The sequence below is a fragment of the Bombus affinis genome, chromosome 13, assembly GCF_024516045.1.
Source record: "Bombus affinis isolate iyBomAffi1 chromosome 13, iyBomAffi1.2, whole genome shotgun sequence".
Classification (NCBI taxonomy): domain Eukaryota; kingdom Metazoa; phylum Arthropoda; class Insecta; order Hymenoptera; family Apidae; genus Bombus; species Bombus affinis.
Genome location: NC_066356.1, coordinates 10,243,939 through 10,264,710, shown reverse-complemented (window position 1 = coordinate 10,264,710; position 20,772 = coordinate 10,243,939). Strand labels below are relative to the sequence as shown.

At 37.2% G+C, this 20,772-nt stretch overlaps 1 protein-coding gene across 1 annotated transcript in view; it reads left to right on the top strand.

The window, feature by feature from the left end:
• LOC126923593 (E3 ubiquitin-protein ligase Rnf220-like) overlaps window positions 1-20,772 on the top strand; it is a 192,754-nt gene that overhangs the window by 39,682 nt on the left and 132,300 nt on the right. Inside the window, exon 4 of the mRNA XM_050737208.1 lies at window positions 5,443-5,580. Within this exon, the coding sequence (XP_050593165.1) occupies window positions 5,443-5,580 (138 nt within the window). The remainder of the gene's footprint in view (window positions 1-5,442; window positions 5,581-20,772) is intronic.

The following is a 20,772-nucleotide window of genomic DNA, read 5'->3' as shown; positions in this document are numbered from 1 at the left end:
TGAAAAAGCAGGGAAACTGTGTGGCTGACCAGGATCAACGTTGTCAGAAACAGGCAGAAGCAAAAGGTTGGGGTATAAGAGGTGGAAAGGCAGAGCAAAGGCATTCTGCCCGTCAATATTCACTAAACTATGCGCGAGTATATCAAATGCTGGCCTCGCTTTGCTTTATGAAAAAGTTGTAAAATTAATAAAGAATCCGACAATCTTGCTCGGTCTCGTTCCTTGTTCCCAAGAGATCCGACGCGCCTTCATCTATACCATAGCTCTTTGTATATCCAACGGTTTTAAATATCGTCGTTTTCAACTCTGGCAATCACACGTGGGTTCTTTGAAAATATTTTTTAAAAATTTCCAAGTATCCAAGTATTAGGTTGTCCGAAAAATGTCTTTCTTTCGCGAACGTGTTTTTTACAACACTGCACTTTCGTACAAACGTGAAACCAAAATGACCGCGAAATACCAGTCTAAAAGTCAGTGCGTCTATTATTTCCTCATAAAACGAAAGAAACTTTTCGAACAATCTAATAGTTTCTGCAGGTTCGTAGAACATCGAGTTTCGTCGAGATCGCACCATAGTCGAATAGGACGAATAGATAGGATCGAACGTTCTAACGACAAACGCACGTTTACGTATGAAATTTTCCCTACTCCGACTAGGTCTACGTGCTGTCCAAGTTGGTTCGTTAAAATTTGGTCACGCGTATTCCTTGGCAAGCTGGAAATTCATAGTCGCGGAGGGAAATTTTGGAAAATTGTGCAGGATGGTGAACGCATCTTGCTACGCTAATAAGTTGAAGCATGACGTTCGTATCTGATCCTGTAGCCGTGATTGTTAAACTAATATTGAAACGGACGATTCGGGAACCGCCGCTATTTATGTCCCCGTTTGAACTGGCGGACTTCCGCCGCGGGATAATACGGTTAACCACGTTGGCCATTAGTCTTTCCACAATCGATACACGCCGGCTGTTACAGTGAAAATCGACGTCGATTATCATCCAACAGCTTCGATGGCTCTTGTCCACCTTTCCCATCTTCGTTCTATCATTCTGACTTGCAGCCGATCGAAGAACCAATAACTTTCCTCACTGCGCTATATGTTGCGCATAGACGTCACATAGAAACACATCAAACTGTAAAATTAGCAAATGCGTTTATAGGAAATTCAAAGCGTAGTATAACTCGATTCTGACAAACAGGAGATACTCCGTCAATCCTCTGTCCGATTGTACACTGGTTTGTTCAAATCCCAGTATCGTTATATCTTCTCGTTTAAACGAATTTTTTGAATCACGCATCGACCAAAGTCTTCTTTGATCAGTTTCCGTCGTCAGGAAATTTTTCCGATTTTATACGATCGATATTTTCGAAGATACGAAATCGATGTATTTCTTATATCGTAGAATCGTTTTATAGATTTTTATTTGATCGAGTTTTATCATCGAAGAAATTTGCTGCAACAAATTATTGCCACGTTGAACGCTGCTTCTCGATTCTCTTCTACCTTGTTATCATTGTTTCCCGCTCTTCGTATATATCTTCGTTTCGATATCGTACCGTAGCTGAAAAAGTCTCACGCCGGGAATCGAGCCGGCTAACTCGTCGCAACGCAATCCACTCTCCGGTTCCAGTCTGAACGTCTCGTTCTCTACTACTTGTTCTCTGACAGAGTAACCGAACTGTCTTCCTTCCATGCGATGTTCATTCTTGCGAAACAACGACCTCGTCTTTTCATGCACGTAGAGCCTCGTCGTTGTTGCATCTGCACTTTGATGCATCCGCAGGACGTGCAGATCATTGGCGTTGAATCGTATTTCAGATATTCTGCACCAACCACGGAAATCGCGTTATCTTTGCCTTCTATCCTTTCACACTGTTGCTGTATTAGCGAGAAACTTGCCACAGCTTGCATCGAAATATAGTTGAAATTTTCGTTAATTGCACTTTCTTAAGATTCAAATATCGTTACTGCTTTTAATCTCAATGAATTTTTTTATCTCACACGTCGATACTGGCGAATAACAGTAGCTGTATCGCATGGCCAGCACGAAGACGAACGTTCACTTGATCAAATATTTCCACGATGTTTTCAGTTTCTCCCATTCGTATGAAGCTCCATTATTTCTAATTATGATCTTTAGCGACGATTTCCTTGTAACATGTCTGGTTCGTTTTGTATAAATAGAACTTTTAGTTGTATCAAATATAATGTTCTATCTCTTTGCATAATGCGTTACATTTAATAAATTCCTTCGAATAGAAATCTAATTGAGACACGGACTTTCTTAAAATCGGCTTAATTATTGCAATTCATCTTTGTAATCTTTCGCACGAAAACAATCATCGACCGATCATCCAGCGTCGAATCTGCGTACATTTGCAGAAAAATTCCCAACGATCCATCGTCTCGTGATAAATCGACGAAGAATCGTATGAATGAAGAAGAACACGAGGAAAAAGAAGAAAAACGGAGAAGCTTGAAGCAAAAGTGGAACTTGGGAAAACAGTGCAGACTGCCTAACATGGTGCACAAAACGATTCTGAACCGTGCGATTGTTGCGCATCGTGATCACCGCAGCTGACAGCCGATTCTGCGATCTTAATCTGGTCGACATACTCGCAAGAAGGGAGAGAACTGTCAGAACGTAGGGGAATGAAGAGAGAGAAAGAGAGAAAACGGAGCTGGAAGAAGGAAAAAATCGGTAGCTGGTCGATTGAGAGGACGGGAATCCGTCTGTCGGTTTATACGGTTGAGAGACCGGATCAAGAACCTTGAATAATTCATCGAGAAAGCGAGACTCGTTGCTTTAGCTTCGGTGCAAGGACTGACGTTGTTCCTTGCCTGTTTGCACTGTTAGTCGATTCGCTTTCTACCCTACCTCCTCGTCTCGGCTATTTCTGACACCCTGTATCAGCCTGTCTGTCCGCTTCGTGTTTCACCATGTACATCGAATTTTTCTTACCCATAAAAGTACCTTACACCAGCGATTCTCCGTTTCACCCATGCAGACATTGTAATTCAAAGCTCGTTGTTTGACACTAGAAATACCACAGCAGTGAAAATGATTGGTTCTACAATTTTACAAATGTGTCGACCCTCTTTTAGGGATGATGATCCCAGATGGATTGATAATATCAAAAATCCACTACGTAACGTGGAATTTCTTCTGTAAGAAAGTATTAATTATTCTATTATGACGTATTTTTTAAAGACCAGTCATCTTCACTGATTTTGGTAGAAATTGCTTCGTGTTAGCTATCGCTAGTTCTGGTGTTAACCATTATTCTTGTACTACGTGTATCGATTTAGGTTCGATGCTGGGTTTCTTTCTTGTGGAAAATAGAAGAAAAGAACAAGGTTTGGCCCATGAACTTTGCAAAGAACCGTTCAAACCTCTAAAATTGTACGGTTGTATAAAATTTGTGTCGTGTAAGGAAAATTAAAAACTAATACATTTTTATCAAATGAATACGATACTTCGTTAAGTAACGTACACAACGTTGCCATTTAATAGGCAAACCTTCGATAGACAGATCTTAATTCTACTACACAGATACGATATCTTTGATAAATTTTCCCCATATTTCCCAATGAACTTTTCAAATATTCCAATATTAGGAATATTCCTCTTTTTACGTTTTTAATTATTTCTACGCGAACAGTCACCCTCTTTTCGGTATGAACGCGGTTTAAAACGACGAATGAATAGAAATGACGTTTGGAAACGAAAGTTGGTTGGCGTTTAAGCGAGTATCTTTCGGTAGAACGAAGTTCCAGAAGATTGCTGTCAAATTTCTTAAGCAGCAGGAGAAGCTTTTTTGTTGCTAACGCGACCGTTAAATTTTTCATACGGGCGACTAAGGGGGCAAAAGGCGCAGGTAAAGAGAACCGTCTTTGAGGTTCTTTTCGCCGCCTAATTGTATCGGGTGTCTTAATCAGTGTGTAAGCTACTAAAGTCGAAAGTCTGGAAGAGGGGAAGGAACGAAGAAAGAGAACCTCCGCGTTCTGCATCTCAAAGGCTGAATTTTAAAAGTGTGTTAAGCCCCTGGCATTATGCTCGCTGCATTTATCCTCTCCGAACATGAATTTAGATTGTGGCTTAGGCACGATATTAGGCTACGTGCTTCTATCTACCGAACCTAGAAAATACTTTTTTTCGAACAGCTATCCCTTTCTTCGTCTACCTTCTTTCTTTCTTCAATTCTTTCTCTTCCCTTCTACGCGAATATAATTACAGGCAATGCGGGAGCAAAGTCCATGCGATATCCACGCTGCATCTTATCTTTTATCGTCTTTTATCTGTATCGTTAATTAACGCAAGGAGAGGCAGGTGAATTTTAGTCGAATTGCAGCAAGATTTTTTCTTCTATCATTTTGTTCCTGTTCTTTAAGCGGAAGTAGCTTCCTGCTATTCTTCCTTTAGCAGATGTATCGTATTGTACTTTTGTACCTCGACATATAATTAATCGTCTGGGACACGTTTCGAGTCAGCGAGAAATTTATTTCAAGGAATAACTCGCGTATCGTACGTTGTTCTTCGATTCGTAGTTTTGCTATGTGCATTTTCCCATGGAATTTTGATCGTTACGTACAGCTGTTAAGGAGAAAGCGATATTTCTGTGTATTATTAACAAACGAATAGCGAAGAACATCGATCGTGGCTTTAATTCGGTGGATATGAATTGCAATGATAGGATTGCTTCAGATGAAAAAGGGTCCTTCGTAATCAACCCCATGCCACGTGCTGACTCGATGCCAAAAGCCAATATAATGTTTCGTGAAAGCAACGACGACGTACTAATATCGATATTACTTGGCAATAAATTAATAATCGTTTACTTTTGACTGGATCAAAGTTTAAACTCGAACCAAAGTTGTCTAATAAGCGCACGTTTTTAACGTCCATGGAATTCCCTATTGCGATACTTGTCATCACTCGAGAAACATATTTAAAACACGTATTTAACAGTAAAGTTTCAGCTTCAGGGATACATACGTGTAACTCTATCGAATCGAATAATAGTTCTTTTCCGACGATTATTTCGAAAGTACTTGTGAGACGACAAAGCTATCACTTTTAACGTTAAGATATATTAAAGCTCCAATATTCGTTCACAATTTTCTATAAAAAAAAAAAAAGAACAATCCAAATTCCTTTTTCATGAAATAATTCCAAACTTTCGAGCAATAACACACGTAATATAATAATTGTTTGAAAAATATCCAGAAAGAGTTCTAACAATCTTCTTCAAAACTCCAAAAACACTATATACATATATATTAATGTTACAATAACCAATATGTTAACACTTGTCGAACAGTTTGCATGAACTCTATAGATGTAAATGTGTATACTATGTATAACGACCGCTGTATAATATATATTACAATGCATAGATGATGTTGATGACTGATGACCGTTGTTATGTGGGTGATTCTAGTGGGGCCTGTGTTCGGGGGCCGATGCGGCGCGGAGGCGCTCGGGCTGGGGTTAGGGCTGTCGCTGGGCCCGGCCTACAGGTTCGCTCTGCCCCCGGGACTCGCTGCCAAGACCACCCGCTGCCTTGTATTCGACCAAGGTAGGCCTACCAGCCATCTTCATTGCCTCTACGATCTCAGATAGAACAGATCTCTTCCACACAACCCCCTGGCCCCTTCCATTTAAATATATTTCATCCCTAAGGTTGTTGCTTCTTCCTATTCGACTGGCAACTAAGTGATTGCGGATTTTGTCGATGTCACCTAATGGCAAAATCCGCAATCGCTTAGTTGCCGACGCAATATGTTAGGTTGTATAAGGAAATAATGGAGGGACAATGTTTTTCGTTTTATATTAGTTTATTGAATTATGCACGAACATAATAATAGAAATATAATTCAATAAAATAGTATAAAACAGAAATGGTTGTTCTTCTATTTATCACCTTATGAAGCGAAAGAAACTTTCCGGACAACCTAATACCTTCGCCAGTATCAGATTGCCACTTCCTTGGGCGATCTTTAAACGTTTGTCTCCTTATTTGCAAGAAAAAATTCTATTTAACTGCGTATCGAGTTTAGGCGTGTGATAGTCTACACGAATTGGAATCTAAGTGAAAATTGATCGAAAATTTATTTAAATTTTTCAAAGAGACTTCCAGTTGTTAAAATATCGTTTGAGCAAACTTTCTGAAAATCCAGCTTACTCAGCTGATCGTCGATCGGAATTACAAATTTCGTTTACCATTTAGACGATAGGGATTTACCAATAAATGATACACTTAGGCTATATTTTTCTCTATTTTCTATATTTTCTACGAACGGAATATGCAAAAGGAATCGAGTAGTTCTATCTGGGATTCGAAGGATCTATAAATAAGTATCATTCCTTCGACAAATATCTATATTAACCACTGACAATTACGATTTTCGCTTGATGGACAACTAACCCTGTTTTCAATTTATTATGTCGCTTAATCGCATAACGAACGTGTACTGGGAAGATTTATTTTTATAATGAAATTGAACGAATTCTTATTTACCAAGAGGATCATCGGCGAGATATTTGAACTCGTCTAAACAGCGATTAAACGCAGGTAATTGGATCGTCGCAGCACCTAGCAAGCCTTGTATGTCGTGGAATCGACAAATCACGTTAAGCCTGTGCATCGTCAAATTCTAACATTTCCCAACAGAGTGCTGATATATAGTAGGCTTAACAAACTTCGATCGGTAGGGTAATGCGGCATGGCAGAGTTAGAAGATTAGCCAAAAATTTACTGTCACGTATTTGCTGGCTAACAGCGACTCTAACGATTGCCGAAACGACGACTATTACCTTCTTAACACGCTGACTATCATCACCGTGGTCATCGCGCCCATCCTACGGTTTATTCAATTTTTTAAAATAAATTTCACGCGGATTAACAAATTATCAACAATGCGAACGATTTAGATAAAAAGAAATAGTCGCTTTGATGGTTTTGGCTGGCGAGAAGTAACTCGATAAATTGTTTGCCATTTACTGGAACACGGAACAACCGCAATCTGAAATCTAAAGGGTCCTTCTCAAAGTCGATATCGTCTCGTTGATGAATTTCGGCTTAGGATATCGATTTTAGTGTTCATTGCCGCGAATCTGCTGTGCTTAAAGTCGGCCATCGATCCCCGAAATCCAGCTGCAAGATCGACTTGCGCGTTTGCACGGACTAAGCCTACGAGCTATGCTCATCTTCGTGTCCACAAATCTAACAAGACCAATTGTAAACGAGCTTGCGCTTTCGTCAGCCGACTGCAGTCTGGTTAAACGTCGGCTACGTACAGCATCTACGTTACAACTAAACACCTGCGAACAACGTGAAAATTTCATGCATCTCCTAAATTCTCGAATACGTAATCCTACAAAAATTTGTCTAATCTTTTTAGTTAAAATTTCCTACTTGGTATTATTTTTTTTTTTTTAGTTTAAGACACGTTGAGATATCGTGGTTTCCGTGATTTTTACTTTCCAAATAAAATTATATTATTAAAGGCTGTTAGGAAATAGATACCAAACCAAGTATTTTAAAATATATCGAAGAGAAACAAAATCCCTTCAGTTTCGAAACGACAGATGGAATATTTTGTCCAAACAAGGAATATTGTACTGAAAATTAATTAGTAGGAATTTTAATGAAAAAAACGATCGAAACTACGAAACAACAAAGCGTAGAACGATCGATTCAACGATACAACTTGCAAAGTAATTCTATTCTGAAAGAAAGCGATACTTCGTATGAGAAATAATGAGAGGAGTAAAGCAAAAGTAGGCGAAAAAATTCGATCTGGAAACACAGAGTCCCCCTCTGGCTTCTAAATTATGTATTCGACGATAACTCGCTAGGATGCACATGATTCGACTATGAGAGGTGAATTTCAAAGACGACAAACAGTGACTCGTTTCGGGATTTTCTTCGCTCTCCTCGATCGTCTCCTGCCGCTGAAACGACGACGAGGATCTTACAGGAGAGGAGATATTATTTTTCATAAACGCGGCGTAAATGGTCGTTTCGCGTGATTGCATGGATCCAGTGGGATGAACGCGTGTGTTCCTGGTTGTACTCCGGTTGAGACGGAGCGGGTAATTCCGTCGATCCTATTTAGCCCTCTTCCTTTTCTGCCTAATACGATCGTGAATATGCTTGGCTACGATAAACGTGTGTATTTTTTCATCAACGATATTTTCATTCCTCTCGAAGCTACGAAAATATTATTCTTTATTTTACCAATTGTTCTTTCTCTTCGGCTAAAACCGATATAGCAAGATGCAGTTGCATTTTAAAGTTCCACTCGCATTTCAACTTTATACGAAATAATCAAGGTCTCCGCGTATCGTAAAACGTCATTGGACTAATAAATATCGTTGAAGTAATTAATTCAAGTAATTAATTTTATTTATGTACATCCGTGACCTGCAGACTGCTATTACGCAGAAATATTGTAAATAAGGAGAGGTACATGTTATTGTACCCTTGAACGTACATTATGTTTTGGCTTGCAAGATGTAGAAACAAAGAAAATAATAAACAGATTTCTATTTATGTTCCTTGTAGCCTCTAGCTAAAGCTATAAGCTTATTTTTATTTGGCAATGCCCTTTTGCTATAATTATATGAACGTCCTCTCTTCATTCCATTGTATTGTAACATTAAGAGAGTAAGGATCTGAATCAGCATAAACTTATACGTTATTCTTACACTTATACCTTTAATTACTTCAATATACTTTTCCATTACAAATTCATTCACTTGTTCTTCTATCAGTCAACCTGAACAATATCATATATTAAATGAATAAATACTGATACCAATTTACTTGATTTTGACCTCATAACACTGTACCTGTGTTTATACTTATACCTTTAATTATTTCAATATACTTTCCCATTACAAATTCATTCACTTGTTCCTCTATCAGCCAACCTGAACAATATCATATATTAAATGAATAAATACTGATAACAATTTACTTGATTTTCACCTCATACACTATACCTGTGTATATACTTGTTTCAATATACTTTTCTATTACAAATTCATTCACTTGTTTCTCTATCAGTCAACCTGAACAATATCATATATTGAATGAATAAATACTGATAACAATTTACTTGATTTTCACCTCATACACTATACTTGTGTTTATACTTGTTTCAATATATTTTTCTATTACAAATTCATTCACTTGTTCCTCTATCAGCCAACCTGAACAATATCATATATTGAATGAATAAATACTGATAACAATTTACTTGATTTTCACCTCATACACTATACTTGTGTTTATACTTGTTTCAATATACTTTTCTATTACAAATTCATTCACTTGTTCCTCTATCAGTCAACCTGAACAATATCATATATTAAATGAATAAATACTGATAACAATTTACTTGATTTTCACATCATACACTATGCCTGTGTTTATACTTGTTTCAATATACTTTTCTATTACAAATTCATTCACTTGTTCCTCTATCAGTCAACCTGAACAATATCATATATTAAATGAATAAATACTCATAACAATTTACTTGATTTTCACATCATACACTATACCTGTGTTTATACTTATACCTTTAATTATTTCAATATACTTTTCCATTACAAATTCATTCACTCATTGTTCAATCAGTCAATCTCAACCTCGACAAATATAACAAGCAGGTTCAGCGAGAAAGAATACCAAAAATTAGAAAACCAAATTCGCGTTAGATGGTTCGAAAAATTAATTCGAAAGAAACCTGTTAAACTTCAAAGAAAGATAAAACGATCGCTATACCATCGTCGATAATTATACGGACATTTGCTTACTTTTAACAAAATGTAACTTAGTTAAAAAATTACAAATAGAAAGACTCCTTGATTCTTGGGAGCAGCAGCTTTAAAGAAAGAAAAGAAGAAACGCAGCTTCCACCTTGTTTGAATTCGTTTACTTTCTATTACTAGGTTTTTATCGAGGGATGAGATCATTATGCCGGTCTCTCTGCCGTTTCCTCTCCGCCGGTCTCCATGTAACGTCTTGCATCGCCACCTTTTCGGCCAACATCCTCTCACCCCGTGGTCCTCCTCGCCCCGTTTGCTTCTCGCCTCTTCGCGCGACAGTAATTTTACTTAATTAAATTCCGTTCTTTCTGCCTTTGCTACTACGACCCCTCTGGCCATATCCCCATCCTTCCATCGCCCACCGAGGATCGTCAGTGATTTTTCTCGCATCTTTTCTCTCTTCTCGCCTCGCAGCTTCAAACGATTTTTCCACGATTTCGACCCTGTCCTGGCTGGCTAAGAGCGTTCACGATACACAGACGGGAGATTTTGGTTTTTACAGCGATCGCGCCCCGAATTTGTCGCTTGCTGCACATTTCCCTGTGTTTCTTAATATTACTCCAATTTTAGTTTTCCGATTCGATTATAATACGTCAAGAAACGCACGCTGTTTTGCATTATAGACATGCGTACATTTTGTTTCTCGTAGATTCTCGATCTCGTTGTGTTCTTTAAGAAAGAAACAGAAGATTCTGTATATATTTTATTTAACACGAATATACTGTCTTAGTTAGTTACTCAAATTATATTTAAATACGTCGCTTGTTATACGAACGCAGCTTGAAAATGCATAAAATATTTCTTCTTAATTATATTTAAGCGCGCGATAGATTTTCAAGGAAAAGAAAGTCCTCTTTGTTTCTTACATCAGAGTCCATCTCCTTCTTTCCGTCTTTTATGAAAATATCCTCGTACGAAGAAGCAAATATACAGATAGTGCCGTGTTTGAATGTTAAAATGCGAGCAACTGTACGATATCGTAAAGCAGCTCAAAATTGCCAATATTGTAATTGTCAATAATTGCATTCCTTGTTATTTATTTGCGATCCACGCGATTAAATGCGATCCTTTTAAACTTTGAATGGCTTCCTATTAAGCTACCTGTACGATATCTTGCCTTATCTTATCTAACATATTGTTCTCGTTGCAATTTTATAATCTCGGTAAATTAGAATTGAAACCAAAACTATACTCGACACAGACCTCGACTTGCACTTAGATTATTTGACAGAAATAAAAATTGAAATATTAGACAGAAAAATGTCTCAGACTTACCCTCTTTGGTACATCAATTTCGCGTCTTTGGCGTTCAAAACGAATTCCACAATTCCCAAGTAACCGATACGTACGAAAACCCATAACGATTGAAGTAAATTAATCTTAGGGTGTAACTTTAAAGAAATATTCAATGGATCGCTGATAATATCCGCGTTTATGCACTTTGCGAGATGCGCAGAAAGTCGTAAACGAGAGAAAAATGTCTGTAGAGTGGGTTTCCTTGCATAATATTTGCGGCTACTCGTTAAGCGGTGTAAGAATTAAGGGGTGCGAGAAGGGTGGCTTGGCGAGGAACTAGGGGGCTTCTTATTACCACTTCATCTGCAATTAACATTTATGGACGGCAACTGTCTCTGCTCGAAAAACTAATTAAATATTCCGTGGCAGGCTGGATAGGGTGTTTACTGTCGACCTTGGGAATAAAGAATAAAGAGCGTAGAAATGAAATAAATAGATAAGAAAGTAGAATAATGTTCAACAGACTGTTGGCGATTAAACCACTCGTCTTATTTTTATCCAAACATCTCGACGAATAGAATGATAATGAAAGAACGAGGGCAATTTATTTTCTACGATGTAACGCGATATAAAAAATGCAAACGAGATTAAGAAACGTTTAAACGTTCTGTTACCAAGTTAATAATTGACCGTGCATTTCGAAAGGAAAATTTAAGGAACGAGTTGTTAGAACGAACGCAAGTACAATTACGGAGATAATAAATACGATGGACTATGATTAACTGCATTAAAAAAATATATAGTTGTTACTTGTAGTAGTTGTTCATTTTCATTTTAATACGTAGATATTGTCCGGCGCGATAAAATAGTATTTAAAAAGCAATTTTTTAATTACGCGATCCTATTCACTGTTCAATTCATTTTTAACAACATTGCCAACACTTTTAGCACCTCGATCAATATTCAATTATATAGCTAATATTGTTGGTTCGATATGTTTCTACTGTGACCGTGTTCCGATGCTTTTTAAACGTTATGGTTTTAAATAAATATTCCAACGAATCGTGTTTCATTTTAAACAGTCGCGTTCGTTTTATTACCGTGTTTTGTAAACTGTTGCCATTTTTTTTATTTCTGTATAAATTTACGTAACACCATGAATGATAATTGAAATCAATCTTAATATCTGTTAGAGGGGAAACACGCTTGTGTTTATGTCGAATCCCGGCGCACCTGTAATTATTTTTCATCCAATTTTTTTAACCTTTGACACAATATACTATGTATTAAAATGAATATTTCACGGTTCTCCTCTTTACTGCGATGCTCGATTGCAAATTAATTACTATCTCTTCTAGAATCGATACCAATCTATCGCATTCATATATACGTGTATATATATATGTATATATATATAGCTATGTGTTTTATTTATTTTTACGTAAATAGTAAGATCAAAAAACAAAAAAAAAAAAAAAGGAAATTAAATTAACGATACGATAAATTAATTATTGGTAAAACTGCAGTTGCTTGATAATAACGTGTCACGCAGTTTTTAATTATTTATTATTATTATATTTTTCTTTTCATAGTCCTTGCCCTCCACGTTACAACACAATTTCAGTTACGACGAAGTTTTTAATTAGAAGAAAAAGAACTTAAGAACGAAGAAATATTATTTCCATGCATTGCCCGTGACAAAAATTTATCAGTCGATTCGGAAGATACATTTCTAACGCGTCGTGTCGCACATATATTAACAGGGATCGATAAAAGTTGTTAATTCCTGTCGATTATGACGTACGTAAATAAATCTTCATTTCCAGAGTTTTTAATTCCAGAGACGCGTTTTGCCTCGTTTCACTTAATACGTCGCATGTTTCCGGAATTTTGTCCAATCGACAGAAAGTTAAAAGATATCATAGATACACCGTACGTAGGTTTTAATCGGAAATCAATGGTGGGGAAAAAATACAGGTGATAAAATAATCAGTGAAAAAACATTGTATCGACGACAGGAAATTAAGGAAATTTATTAAAAATAATTTTCGCGATAACAAAAATGAGGTGTTTTATACGAAATAGAAACAGTTTCCATATTTTTCACGATGATAGCTATATGTTCGAAATATGTTGGAAATTCATAACACTTGAACCGGTTGAGATTACATTTTGTCAAAATTTACGCGAATAACCCAAAAGATAAATACTCTCTTTTTTTTTTTTATCTTTACTTTTCACATAAATGGAATCAGCTTTTCGTAGTTTGTCACGTTGCTCGATCCATTCATTACGTCTTTTATCACTAATTATTAATTAATCGACAAGTACCTTCATAGACAAATAGCATGAAAGATAAAACTTGCAAGGTTTCGTAACAATTTCCAAATAAATTCCAAAGGCTACGAAATCGTCGAACCTGGAAACTTCACGTTATCGTAAAAGCTTATGGTTGGTCCTAATAAAAATAGAAAAACATTTAACCCTTTGCACTCCTGTGTCCACTGTGACTCGACGTCAGTTTTTATCTCAGCAGCTCCTTTGTCGAGTCCCACTCGACATTCTTTCAGTCCCATCTCTTTTTGTGAAACCTGCGAAAGAAAACCAGGATCGCATCGTGGAAATTGTTTCAAGACACGTCACGCGCTTAAAAATTACAAAATACAACAATAACGTGAATAAGACTGGTATTTAAATGAATTTCTTTATTTAAATTCTCACATTTTTTGGTTAAAGTAAATTTCAAACGAAACGCTTGAAAGCGTTGGCAGCAGCTGCTAACGAAATTGAAATAAAATTCCAAGTGCAAAATCGACGATATTTCCATTTTCAAAGGGAAATGACTCGGTTGCGATTTCTTTGCGCGATCAAGCTCTACGTGCTAAATAATATCAAAGAGCTAGGGAACATAATAGACGGAAGATTCGCAGGGCGAAAAATCTGCAAAGACCGGTCGCGTCATAAACCGGACGTTAGAAGCTTTGATGAGTGTTATTAGTGTTCCGTGAGGGCTTTGGCGATGTTAAGAAAAGTCGTAGATGTTACGCGCGGCAAATTTTTCGGTACAGCACCAGAAGATGGTCGATTAAGCCGGTTCACAGGCCGCCTTCCGGCTTGGTAGACCACGCCAGGTATTTTTAAAGGTGTGCCGCAGTTAGTGGGCAATGGAGCCGAGGAATATATAAATTTTAACGGCGACCATGTTGCTTCTTAATATCCTCGTGGCCAGTTTTCGTTCCGAGTTACTGCCTTTCCTAGTACACTGTGGTGTACTGCTGGTAATCGCGTTGCACCGAAACGCCGGCTTTTGTGGCTTCTCGTCAAATCTCGTCTTCTTCTCACGCTTCTTCCAACCACGCTCCTATCTCTTTATTCGTTTCGCTGAAATTTCTTTCGTTCATTGAAGTTCAGCTGTTGAGATTCAATCGGGCAACCTTTTCATCGTTGGGCAGTCATCGGTTGTTATGTGACTTGCGATTCAGCTGTTTGTCGAGCTGTTTGATCAACGCTGTACATCGGAAAGTAGAGGAAAAGGACGATGCTGTGGATACTGTTGGGCTGAAAACTAAGCGATTGCGGATTGTGCGATTAGGTAGCAAAGACAAGCTCACCTTTGTTTTCTGTAATTTGTAATTTGCCTTATTTGCTGTTATTTGAGTGGTAGTTTTCCGGTAAATGTGTGTAATGGATTTATTAAACAAAAAAAGAGTATTTTAGCTTGTTGGATAAAATTCAGCGTAGAATTTTGTCGAATAAAGTATTTTAGGAATATTTTAGGACATTCTGCGCATAGATTTGAAGCATTTTCACGTACCATGAGATATAATGGCAGCATGCGTAATCCATTTCTATGGAAACACGCGAAACATTTCGTACAGATAAACCGTAAACTATCAAACAGCTCTGTCTACGTAACGTAGCATTATTGGAAATCTGAAGGAAAGAAGATAGAAAGAGGAAGAAAAATTTGATAATCCTTGGGGCAAATTCGTTCGTTTATTTATTTTTTATTTTTCTAATTATTCCCAAGTATTTGTGAAAATTGTTATATTTATTTGCTCGGCTACTAAATGTAGATCGGAAGAATATTTAAAACGAAAGGATATGCAGAACCGACGAGGAAAAAGAGATATGAGAAACGTGTTGCGGCACATTTTTGCCAATACAAGAGAGAGAATAACAAACAAAAGTGCGCGCTTTGTATTTTTCGATGGATTACGCTGATGATATTTGTGCGTGCGTATTCTGAGCGGTTCAAAATTTAATCGGAATTATTCCGTGAAAATTACACGCGTTACAGAGGTCAGAGGAGCTTTGTAATCGTCGATCGAATCGAAACAGTGCAACTCAGCACGCGCATAAATTCATATTTTATCGCAGAATGCATTATGCATCGTTCCGGCATATTTTAGCTGCAGTTTTTGCTCTGTTGCATTTCACCCGCATTAAAATGAACCGCAGAGTTTTGCTATGCAACGTGTTTTTAATCGTGCGCGTTACAGACAGGTTTTGTAAACGGGGCTGAGGCTATTCGAGTACTCTTCGCCACGTTGTTCGCGTATTTTTCATTTTTCACTGCATCAATCCCACGAATTTATCGAATTTTATTTACCATTCGGTAATTTTTCTTTTCGCTCCATCATTAGAATACCTGATATGCCGGATTTTTTCCACCAAAATGTTCCTGCTATTTCTTATCGACCGATAATTATGCGAAATTTTCTCCATTCGAATGTATCCTACTCGAACGTTTATTATTTCTTGATTTTATGTTTCTCCGATAAACCGGGTGTCCGCAAAGTGCGCGCAAATTGTTTGTAATATCGTACGATCAAAAATAGCAAGAACGTGTCACATAAACGTAGATTCACGAAGGATTCGTTGCAGTGTGGCAACGAAAATTGAAAAATGACGATCGATTGATTTCTCTTTTGAATATTACGTTGAAATTATAGAAGCAGTTTCTTTGTTCTTGAGACCATCGAACATTAAATGATCGAACTTTGAAAGGAAACTTTCGCGATAAAAACAGAAGGCAAATGAAAATTAACAGATAAATAGCAGCGTCGAATAAATATCAAAATTTCGGTAATGTATCGTGTAATTATAAGACGATCGAACGAACGATGAACTGGATTTCTTTGGCCAGGACTAATTAAACTGGTAATTAAAATCGGGAAAGTAGATGGGAAGGGGGAAGAGACTTACAGCGAATCCACGGCTATTTTCTTCTCAGACGGTGGGGAATAAGACGAGATCTGTTAATTTATCGTAATCGTTCGGTGTGACTAAGTAAGTGTGCTGCGACGTTCTGCAATATTCTTTATTAAAATATCGAACTGCCTGGCGCCTCTTCCTTCTCTACTTCCCTCCGAGTATTTCACCTGCCAACGCAACTTAACGAAATACTCAGATTTTTAATATGCAAAGTACGAGGGGTATATATTCCAATAGAAATTAATTATTTACATAGGACGTCTATTTTACGCGAATTTATAATTTTATGAAGATAATTGGAAAAGCGAAGACAAATTTAGAAATTTATTTCCAAGTTGAAGAATTAAAATTGTATACACTAGGTTGTCCGAAAAGTATCTTTCTTCCGCAAATTTGTTTTTTTACAACAGTGAAACCAAGTCTGTGAAACGTCACGCTGTTTATCTCAATAGAACAAAATAGATTGTGCGTCTATTATTTCCTCATAAAACGAAAGAAACTTTTCGGACAACCTAATATATGAAAATACAACGATATTACATATACAAACGAACGAACGATATTCGTTTGAAAAAAAAAAAAAAAAAACAGAAAAATTGCTTTTCGATTTAAAGTATATCTCTCATATTCTACCGCAGATGTTTTTTGTATCGTACTACAGAGATGTTAACGCTACGTATTTGTTAGTCGATATGTTTCAACCGATACGCATCTCGATAAGGATCTGTCGATTTACATTGGAATAAAATTGACTTACACTAGAAAGCACAATATACGCATTGTTGTATATCGCGTTTCCTACAAATATTATAATGTTTTACGTAAACGATATTCTCTTTTGTACCACAAATTATCTTGCCTCTGTACTTCTGGTAGTTGAATTATTCTATGTATTTTTGTCGTAAAGTCGTCTTACTATTAGGTCGTCCGGAAAGTTTCTTTCGTTTCGTAAGGTGATAATAGATGAACGATAATTTCTGTTTTATATTATTTTATTGACTTACATTAAAGAGCACAATATACACATTGTTATATATCGTGTTTCTTAGAAATATTATAATGTTTTACGTAAACGATATTCTCTTTTGTACCACAGATTATCTTGCCTCTGTACTTCTGGTAGTTGAATTATTTTATGTATTTTTGGTAGCGCACAGTTTGTTCGAAAGTCGTCTTACTATTAGGTCGTCCGGAAAGTTTCTTTCGTTTCGTAAGGTGATAATAGATGAACGACAATTTCTGTTTTATATTATTTTATTGACTTACATTAGAGAGCACAATATACACATTGTTATATATCGTGTTTCTTAGAAATATTATAATGTTTTACGTAAATGATATTCTCTTTTGTACCACAGATTATCTTGCCTCTGTACTTCTGGTAGTTGAATTATTTTATGTATTTTTGGTAGCGCACAGTTTGTTCGAAAGTCGTCTTACTATTAGGTTGTCCGGAAAATTTCTTTCGTTTCATAAGGTGATAATAGATGAACGACAATTTCTGTTTTATATTATTTTATTGACTTACATTAGAAAGCACAATCTATATATTGGTGTGTATTATGTTTCTTAGAAATATCATTATGTTTTACGTAAATGATATTCTCTTTTGTACCACAAATTAACTTGCCTCTGTACTTCTAGTAGTTGAATTATTTCATGTATTTTTAGTAGCGTACGGTTTTCTTTTAATTTTGGAAGTAGTTTACAATCAATTTTCGTTGAAAATTATAAGTAAATTATTCTGGCGTGGTAGTGTAACGTGAATAATAAATGATTAGTGTATATTTGGTTCTAGCTGAATCTAATGTTTAAATCTAAAGGGTAATGTCTCTTCAGCCTGCGGATCTGATCCGTCGTGTCAAATAATTGAGTAACTAGTGAGTTTTGGTGGTTGTTAATTCTTATGTCGTATCTATTACTCAATTTGGCTTTCTTTCTTTAACTTCTTTTCTTCTTTAATTTCTTCTTTAACTGTAGGTATTTTAAACTATTGTTTCGTCGGTAACATACCAAGATGCATCTATTAAGGATCTTAGAGTTAGCGTACAGTTTGTTCGGAAGTCGAAAGTTTCTTTCGTTTCATAAGATGATAATAGATGAACAACAATTTCTCTTTTTTAATTATTTTATTGATTTACGTATCATCCGTTTCGTTCTATTTCTATTATTACGTTCGTGCATAATTCAATAAACTAATATAAAAGAAAAAACATTGTGCGTCTGTTATTTCCTTATAAAACGAAAGAAACTTTTCGGACAATCTAATAAATAGAAATTAAATCCTTTTTTCTTTTATTCTTCGTATACGTACAACGCACGTTTTCTCTTTCATCTCTCGTGCATTATCCTATCGGTTTAAAAGTTCTTTGCTTCTTTATTTGTTCACACGACCGTATTTAGCGAAACATGAAGCGGAGAACCAAATGAAATCTGTTCGTTTTTGTCCATTGAATGTATACCAAACTTAATCTGCGCTCTTTAGGTCGTAACGAAAGAGGCGAACGTTACATGCTCTTTGAACAGGCTGCAAAATGTTTTGCATTCCATGCTGATTTGTTTGCTTTGTTCAAGACCGAACGCGACGATCGAAAACAGTCTCGTGAAAACATATTTCAATATCCGGCCTGCGTTCCTTTTTTAACAAATACACGTTTCAATATCCATTTCCTGTATAACCTGCATTTTTTTCGCCATAGCGTTTTTTCTTTCTCCTTTCTTTCTTTTGCAACTCGTTATCTGGTATATCGGCAATGCTTGTATACGTGGCGAATCAAACACGGCTCACACTGATCGACCATATCTCCGCTAGTTAAAATCACATAACAATGCGTTTTTGTTACTTTCCAGCGTATTGTACAGCCACTGACCTACTTAACTTGTCGAAAAAGCGCTACCATGTACAGGCAGAGAATATTTTCCCTTGGTCCATTCCGCGTTTCGTGGAAATTCATTAGCCGCTTTCGTACTTTCGTCCAAATCGAAAGTATCTTTGCCGCGTGATATGGCAACGATCTCGCTAATAATTAGCATTTATATTCGATTTATTCGCTAATGGTTATGTTGCCTGTGATCAACCATTCGCGAGTCGTTTCAACTTGCACCGCGGCTGTAATTTATTTTTCTGCATATGTATCGCTTATCTCCAAAATTTGCATACAATTGCAACATCCCGAACACTGTATTTGTGTGTCCAGTTGCTCGGTCGATTAATTCTTTGATAATTAGAAAATTATTGCACAGAGGGTTACTCATAATGTTATTAGAGAATTATATCTTACGTGCAATCTGCAAGCATCGATCCAGGGAACAGATGCGCTCTCTCCGTAAATGAAACGCTGTCCTTGAGAATTAGGATCATCCTTCCACCCTTACTGTCTTTCCAAGAATCGACCAACTTGTCGCGCTTTCTCCGTCTCAAGATAACAGTCAGCAAAATTCGGGATATCCACGCTCAACGTTATTCTCTTGCTTCAACGATTCCTATTTTCTTCTTTATCTGGGAATTTATCTTCTCTCGATCGGCGTATATGTCGTGCCAAAATCCCGAATAGAAAACGAAACGAAATAGAAATTTAAGTTACACTCTACCGCTTAAAGGTACGTAGATGCTCACACTTTTCGATGGAATATAACTAAGTTTGGAAGAGAAAGAGCCACGTTTGTCACACATTCGCCGTGATTAAATAACGTTTCGCCAGAAGCTGCGCGAAAAGTGGCCTTTTACTCGCAGCGACCACGTTTATTTTATTATTAACGTTGTTTCGCCTTTACGCGAGAATGAAAACCCAGCCGTCGCACTATCCACCGTCTAATCGACGAAAGTTTCAACGATTAACACGACGGAAGCTATGCTGAAAATCGAAAGACGTCTTAACACCCACCAGCAGCAAGCCGCTACGAATCGTTGCAACGGCTGACAAAATCCGAATCGAACGTTATCTCGTTGCCAGCCCGTAACTTTCGCAAATTTTCCCGCTACGATCTTGCTCCTACCACCGGAGAACGAATCGCATCGCAAGCACACATACATCGTATGGCAACGAAACGCAACGTTGGTGGAAATTTGCCGGATGATCGGAACGGTAGGAGATTGGCGATCGGTATTGCGGGTACATAGCGTTTGGCCACGTTGCTCCACGTTTACGTAAAACACGCGTCATCTTTCACCATGGATGGATGTCGGTGCAAACATAGCATAATCACGATACGTTACTATTTGTCAGCAGGTCGTAACCGTGGATGGGGGCAGAGGTTGGCGGTGTAATAGAGGGATGGGGGTAGTGGCGATATCAGGGTGGTCATAGTTGGCGGTGATTGGGTGAGAGTATATTTGGTAGTATGGTGACGGTGTGCGAGGCATCGTAACTGTGGTGGTTGTGCAGCAGAATCCACCTAAGCCCCTCACACACGATAAGCATTGCGATAACAGTCGGCCCATCCCTCTCCTCGATTCCCTGGCTACCACCACGAACCA